Source organism: Lygodium microphyllum, chromosome 22 (assembly GCF_053477565.2).
Source record: "Lygodium microphyllum isolate KBCC chromosome 22, Lygodium_microphyllum_v1.1.10, whole genome shotgun sequence".
NCBI lineage: Eukaryota > Viridiplantae > Streptophyta > Polypodiopsida > Schizaeales > Lygodiaceae > Lygodium > Lygodium microphyllum.
The window spans coordinates 123,881,991-123,890,047 of NC_141156.1; the positions used below are offsets into that span (position 1 = coordinate 123,881,991).

At 43.7% G+C, this 8,057-nt stretch overlaps 1 protein-coding gene across 2 annotated transcripts; it reads right to left on the bottom strand.

Annotated features, from left to right (window-relative positions):
* Nucleotides 1-471: 471 nt before the first annotated feature.
* Nucleotides 472-5,284, bottom strand: LOC148017579 (uncharacterized). 2 transcript variants are annotated; one of them, XM_087662561.1, is made up of 4 exons: nucleotides 4,731-5,284; nucleotides 3,340-4,534; nucleotides 2,035-2,778; nucleotides 472-801 (listed from the first exon to the last, which is right to left on the bottom strand). In XM_087662561.1, the coding sequence occupies exons 2-4, from the start codon at nucleotides 4,528-4,530 to the stop codon at nucleotides 754-756; spliced, it is 1,983 nt and encodes a 660-aa protein (XP_087518687.1). In that variant the 5' UTR covers nucleotides 4,531-4,534; nucleotides 4,731-5,284; the 3' UTR covers nucleotides 472-753. The 2 variants fall into 2 exon arrangements, with proteins under 2 accessions (XP_087518687.1, XP_087518686.1); XM_087662560.1 differs by having other exon boundaries at nucleotides 4,635-5,282.
* Nucleotides 5,285-8,057: the final 2,773 nt, after the last annotated feature.

Below are 8,057 nucleotides of genomic sequence, written 5' to 3' on the forward strand. Positions count from 1 at the left end.
TTTTCTTATCTAAGATTGTTAATTTATTATCTTTTAATGGGCTTCAACATCTAGACTAGAATTGAATGGTGTAGTAGTCTACTCAATGGCATGTCCTAAAGGTATTGGTACATAGGATTTGAGAGCATCTAAAGCAATCCATGTGGATCATTTCTTAGTCTAATGAATAACATCATATTGTGTTGGTAAGAATGTAAGATTGTTATTCGAGCATATGTTAATCGCCTCAATTGATACTTGCACTAGTGAATCAACTAGTGAAAAGAGCATTTATATTGTGAGATCATACCAAAAAGTGGTCATGACTCTCATTTACAAGATGCCTTATTTACATCTTTATCTCCCAAAGCAAGCCCACAAATCTAGTATGACTAAGGTAAGGTACAAGAACAAAATGATAATGCACATCAATCATATACACACCAATATAAGGCAGTAATGAGCCACAAATTTTAAAGTGTTGTATTTGGTAGAGTTGTTTTTTATTTAACAAGAAAATTGGAAATGAATATATAATAAAGATTAAAAGACATTTGGTTGTAGTATGTATCCACTACAAGAACACCATTCTATAAAATTAGATTACACTATGATGTTGGTGATGGCCCACATCTTGTAGCCTCATGTCAATTAAGTAAAAAAAGTTTATATGCATATACTTTGCTCGTGAAGTCCTATGGTTCTTGAGCTTTGTCATGTTTGGAGCATAGAATTACATTCGATAGAGAGTATGGTTTGCTTGCTTGTAGGCTTTTAGATCCCACCAACCTTGATGGAGTTCTTAGATTGATGGAGGAGTTCCTGCCAACCACATCAAAGAAGAAGAAAAGAGAGAGTTCTTTGTTAAGACTTGCATATTACTCCTAATACGGCAAAATAATAAGCATCATGCCCACAATTAAGAACATTCTCTATAACTGAAGCATACACAATACATTGAGGGTTTAGTTATGCAAAATTTAAATGCTACTAGGTATCCAACTACTAATCCATGTGGTTAAAGCTCAAATGGAAAATTTAGCCTCCCCTCGAAGGGTAAACCAAATTTTTAATAGAAAAGCCCTTGTAAAACCCACACATCTACCTAAAGAGGTTGGAAGTTTATATTTCCATTTCATGATGTACTTCAAATGGCAAATTCATACCTATACTTCTTTTAAAAGATAAGATAGCCTTTGAAGGCTTCGAAATCTTGCCCTATCAATGACATCTTAATAGACGTACACAAATGCTAAGCTAGATGTAGCATGTTATAACTAGTAACCCTTTGATGTACTTGTTAGGAGTAAAGAACACACCTTTTACATAGTAAAAAAGAAGTGAGGGTTGAAATGATGCCTATGAATTGGGAAAGTAGAGCGAAAGTACTTCTATGGATTTCATTGTCAACTTGGCCTCTCATGAGCCTTTTATGGGTCATGTACTTGTTAAGGGTAAAGGTCATATCTTTTACATAGTCAAAAAAAAAGTGAGGCTTGAAATGATATCTATGAATTGGGCAAGCATTTCTTGGATCCCATTATTTAACTTGGCCTCTAAGGAGCTTGTTAAGGGTTAACGTAAAATTTGATAACAATAGCTCTAAGCTGATCCACTTTCCCTATTTAACTAGATAACATCTTCAAAGTTCACCAGGAATCTCGGGCTCATTCTTCCTCTGCTGCCTAACAAGGCTTGTTCATTAGTGATGAGAGAGACATGTGATGCATCTATTTTACTTTCAGTAATATATATCTCACCTCTTGCTGCATTTTTAAAAAGGGTAAATGCGAAATTCTACAAAGATGTTGAAAATTCATGGGCTAGAATATTCTCTAAAGAATGGGAAAGTCTTTGTATGGGCGTCATTGTTAGTCTTATACAAGAAATTTAACAATTCTTTAAAAATGCACTCTAGTTTGATATAATAAACACAAGAAAGGCTTAGGAGTGTTAAAAGTGTTTAATAACTGCTCCATCTAAGAGACAAATGCTAATTAAGTCCAAGCAATTATGATCTATGGCAGGCTAAAGTCAGTGCAGTGGAAGCCTCACCTCTGAAAACCTCAAGTGGCCGGGTTGGACATGGCTGCCTTTGACGATGTTCTCCCACTTGGGCCCGTGGTGCCGCGGGGGGTATCTATTGATGGGAGACCCCAATTCCATGCGTTTGGAGTACTGAGGGGAGAAACCAGCTTTGGCGGGAGAAGCCATGGCCTTCCATAGCCAGGACTCGGATGGGGACTTCGGTAGAGGGGGCGAGAGCATCATATTCACGCTTCCATTAATTATCATCTTCGGTCCACCATACTGATCATTTGATTCCACCGCGCGTTCTGTTATTACAGGAATCGGCACTGTTGCCGTAAACTTATGGCGGCCTCTTATTCTAATTTGATCGTCATCTCCCTTCGAATGGTCACAATCTGCATGATCGACTCTTATTATACTGTGCTGCAGGTTTAATGGCTGATCATTCATGTTTGTGACCGTCTCCTTTTGAAATTGTGATCTGCCATTGTCGGATACGATTTCTTCTGCACGATTATATAATGCTTCACCTGCGCTAGTGGATGATCGAGGAGTCGCGTAACGATCTGATTGAGCGTTCAATCGATGACGATGGTGATCGTTGGGCATCCCCAAGAACCCCTTGCCCTCGATGAAGGGCGACATTGCTCCTGTTAGTGTGCTGCCTCTATAATTATCAGAGCTGCCGTAAGGATGCGCCATGGGACTGAATCTGCTGGAAGCATCTGTGTAACTGGACGCGTCATCGATAGAGGTCATCCAGTCGGCCTGCATTGTACAAGGGAAGAGAAGGGATTAGCTTAGTCGATTCTGCTTAACCATTAAGATTCAACTAATCAAACTGTTGGGGACGATTACTAGGAGATTAGTTACATATTCGCTGCAGGAAGCCGACTTGTTCAATCGAATAAGTAATACTAAGAACCGGACCAAAGAAAGGGAGGACGAGAGATTAGCTGAAGTGATGAAAAGAGGAAGAGAAAATATTAACTCAGTGAAGATTATCTGCTATTGGTGATAGCAAGAACCACGAAGTGTTGGCAGTTAATGTAATCAGGACAGGCTTGACTTCATGAGATTCTTGTCCCCGCATTGATTAACCCGGGAAACAAATAGCTCAATTGAGGCTAATTAGTCCGGTTAATCGGGAATTAGCTCATCAAGCTATTGGTGACTGTCAATTTCTCATGCAATTATACACGTGAAGCTTTCCTTATTCAAACTGAGTCATCAAACCATTAGAGTTTGTAGTTATTTAGCAAAGATTCTTGACAGTAATCGCATGGCAGAGAGTGAGTTATCAACAGAACCAGAACATTGGCAATATACCAGACTATCGTCGGATTCTTTCAGAATGTCGGCCAGCCTTGGCGGTTGATTTACAATGCTGGATGCAGCTGCAGGGTCTGGCGCGCCACTGCTCTTCTTCTTGTTGCTAGTGGGCTTCTTCTTAGATCGGGAATAAGACGATAATGATGAAGGGGTGGTGGAAGTGGGAGAAGCGCGGCTGCACAGGTGTATGAAGGCGGCTCGGAAGCGGAAGGAAAACATGCCGCAGCCTTTCATGGCGGCCGCGGGCGGGGGGTGATGACCATCTGCACACTCGTCATCATCCTCGTCGTCACCGTCGTCCGCCAATGGAGAATCAGGGGGCCGATGCAGCTTCGTCACTCTCGAAGGGGTCGCTGCTGCAGAATTAGTAGAAGAGTAGCGGAGGGGGCTGGGACGAACCAGGAGCTGCCGCGCGGCAGCGGCCGCCTCCGTGGCTGGGTTGTGCCCGACAGTGTGGCGGCGGCTTGGGGTTTGCGGGGAGTCGCACGCGATAGCGTGGGCGGCGGGTAGGAACCGGTGCATGATGAGGTGGCGGTCGTCCGGCGCTGGCGCCTGCGGTGGCGGCGGTCCGGACACGGCCGCAAGGCTGCCGTCGACGCTGAGGCCGGCGGCGGCGGTGAGCACGTCGCTGGAGGCTGAGACGGCCGTGAAAGCGACCTCAGAGGCGAAGCCGTCGTCGGATGCGTCGTCGCGAGGAGCACGTGGCCGCGGAGGCGGCAGAAGAGGGGGGCCGACGGAGGTTCCGTGAGACGGGAGGAAGCGCGCGCTGGCGGAGCGCGGATCGCCGGGCGGGGCCGGGACGGAGTACCGCAGGCTGCCCTGCCGGAAGAGCGCCGCCAGGCTGGGCTTTGCTGGCGGCGGGTCGTGGTGGTGGGGAGGGGCTGGGACCGGGGCCGAGACAGAGACCGGCGCCGCCGGGAGGGCGCCGGTTGTGGCGGCACCGCTCTTTCGGCGGCCGGGGGTCTGCTCCCATTGGAAGGGTATGGCGCCGGGGGTTCTGAGAGACTCGCGGCTGAGCTCGGTGCTGAGCTTGTAGAAGGGCGATGGCGCGCTGCCGGCCCCTCTCAGGGGCGCATTGTAGTCCAATCCGCCACTCATACTTGCAGTATTGACACTAGTACTAGTACCAGTATTACTAGCGCCTTCCAGCTGCTGCCGCCCCCCTCTTGCTGGGCGGTCCATCCCCATATCCCTGCGCCACCAAATTCACAACATTCAATACAATATTACATCTCTCTCTCTCTCTCTGTGGCATCTATCATGGTCCCATCTTTCCTACATTCCCACCCCACCTGAACATTACGTCTCAGTATATCTCCTTCGTTGCTTGCTTTGCAGGGCACGCTTCGCCGGTAGCTGCAATGTCGCATCCCGGCAACAGTACTTACCTCAACGAATATGGATCGAGTACAGAATTCGAAGAGCTTCTGGAATGTACATAGCCAACAGATAAGGTAGCCAGTTTAGGAACCCATTAGCAGAATTTGCTGGTTGGTTTGTCTCCTTCCCGTATCGATCCCAGGCAACATGCCTGGAAGAGGGTAGAAGGTCGCCATAGAATTCACAGAGAGAGAGAGAGAGAGAGAGAGAGAGAGAGAGAGAGAGTGTGTGTGTGTGTGTCTCTGTGCGTTGATGTGTATTCACTATGGGATTTGTGGCTCCTCATCTACGAGAACATCATGTTTCTTGATGTATGAAAGAAGAAAGAAAACTTAAAGGCCCACTCAATGGCGATGGAAAAGATCGCTACATTCCTTGAGCCCACGGGGGTAAGCCAAGCGACAGGAGGTGCAAAGGCAACACCGTCCAAAAGCAAAGCCAACCCTTTCTACCTCTATATAGCAAGAAGCATGTTTGCCATGAATCGACATGATTATGTGCAACCCTGGTGTTATGCATGCTGTGATCTATCTGTGAGCTCACGAGAAGGAAAGGGCTCGATTAAAGGCGGTTCCATCTCTCTCTCTCTCTCTCTCTCTCTCTCTCTCTCTCTCTCTGTGGCACAATCATGTAGGGAAAGAAAAAAAATTCCATTTTCCATCCACGCACTGAGAGCTGGTACTGAAAAAGGAGCGAGGAGATCAAGTCATGGGAAAGAGTACTATGAGATGGGCTTTAATAAGCTTTCTGCGCAAGCCTTTCTGCTTGCATGTGTTTGCAGCAGCAGGAGTACAAAAGTTGAGCAAAACAGCCAGATATGTCTTCTTCCAAGCTCTTTGATTATTATCAGTGTAATCACTTCATAAAACTACAGTAACAATATCAACAGACAAGAAGAAGAAGACAGACCACGGGGCTGCGCCTCCATTTGATCTAATATATTAAGTGGTTTGGCCATCTCAAGCAGCCAGCCTGTCTCAACTTTCAACCCCAAAAGCTTGAATCATGAATGATTGCTCCCCCACCCTTGGCAACGGCTTTGACATGAAATGACAACACACGAGTGACGAGTGCCTTTGAGAAGAAGCTAGTTGACTCTTTGGTTTCCGCAATACTCTAATAGCATTTGACTCGAGGTTCTTCCTTACTCTAATGTCATTTGAGTAGTCTCTCACTCTTTTGCAAATTCTCTATCAACACTCTCTCCTCCTTTCCACATTAGGCCAATAGGAACTACCTAACTGCATTCCAAAACGCCTCTCTCTCTCTCTCTCTCTCTCTCTCTCTCTCTCTCTCTCAAAGGCAAGGCTCCCCTCATTCAAGCTTCTCTTCTCACCGTGTCCACTTAGGAGAGGTAATTTTGCTATGATAAAGGAGTCAATTAAATAACACCTTCAAAGAGCTCCATCAGATTTCATCAAGGATGTATCAAATGGAAAATCATAGGTTGTTGCTATCACATATAGGGAAGAAGAGTTGATTGAAGAGCTAATAAATATTCTAGAGGAATGTCAGGCGGTGGCACAATAGCAAGGGTTGGCTCTCACGGTGCCATCCTCTTCAAAAGAGCCACAAGTCAACAAACCCAACCTCGCCTCCTTGACACCCATTGAAGTAAATGGTATGCAATACTTACTTCTATCGGATATGTTGCAATACTTGGAAATGAAGGAAGAAGAGTTGTTCTCCATCCTAGTTAGGGATTCCATGGAAGACCTCATCGTCGTCGATTATGATTATGTGGATATGCATCCAATGATGGCAAAGGCTGAAATATATTATAGCACAAGCTTAGATACAATGAGTGCCATCATAGCAGGACATGAGTAGATTACCTTGGTCGAAAAATATTACCTTGTATTGGATGCTGAGTTTGAAGCACTATAGCACGATCTGTTTCGAACCAAGGCCCCAACTTCCTACCAAGGAGTTTGTGGGTCTCTTTTTCGAGAGAGGTGCCTTGTTGATATAATATGAGAAAATGAAGATACAAGATGATCTAAAAAATGTGAGATTTTTAACTATCATACATTTTAATGAGATAAAACATGATTGTAGGGTGCATCGGGGCCCTAGAGTCACGGGGGATTCACTAGTAGTAATAAGGAGACGTCACCTGTGTGCAAGAAATATATGAAAATACCCCTTATCTACCCCCTATTTATGGGACCTTACCTTATAAAATGTACCTTGGTCGAAAATTATTACCTTGTATTGGATGCTTGTATTGGATGCTGAGTTTGAAGCACTATAGCACGATCTGTTTCGAACCAAGGCCCCAACTTCCTACCAAGGAGTTTATGGGACTCTTTGTCGAGAGAGGTGCCTTATTGATATAATATGAGAAAATGAAGATACAAAATGATCCGAAAAAGGTGAGATTTCTAACTATCATACATTTTAATACGATGAAACATGATTGTAAGGTGCATCGGGACCCTAGAGTCCATTGATGAAAAACTAGCAAAAAATTATGCATGCAGCTGTCATGTCCGTAAATGCCAAGAAGATGGATCATTTTTTTGCCAAAACTTCAGACAAGGCAACTACATGCATCATTTTTTGCCAAGATTTCACCAATGGAATTTGGGGGACAACTCGATGCATTCTATGGTCAAGTTTTGTTGCATTCCGACAACTTTAGATTAGTTACTAATCATGTTGTTTGATTTGATTGTGTCATTCAAGCTATATTACATATAGATGAGTTTGCATCGAGGCAAAGAGGATCTTAGCATGTGGATTGATAGAAGGATTCAGCTCTAAAGGAGCACATTGGCTGAGAATTATTGAAAGTTATGGTGAGAGAAAGAGAGAGACAATGAGATGGAGAATGAATCACACATTTGTATTGCTCACTTGTATTGCAATAGCTAAGAGTACACATATATACAATAAAGGTGTGGATATGGTAGGTGTTCTTCATGAGGTATCCTCCACATGTTCTAGATCTATCTTATTTAGTTCTCCTAAATATCTAGATATTCTCTAAGTACATGTTCATATGAGAACATTCTAACATTTCCCCTCTTTAGAAAAGGATAATGATTTCTTCTAACATTCTTTCTTTATTCTTTAAAAAAATAGGATTTTCTTTTGTAGTATAAAGAATTTTTGCCAATCATCTTGGCTCCAAGAGAAGTAAGATTACAATGATGAGTATAGCACAAGAAATTGTCCTTGTTATTATTGTAGAAGATATACATCAATCTTTTCTTGCAATGATTTAAGGGATGCAAGTTGATGATGAAGATATTTGGTCTTTAGTTGATGGATACTAGTTGATAGCCATAGTTTAGACTTGATAAGACATAGGCTCATCATGTAGACAGATG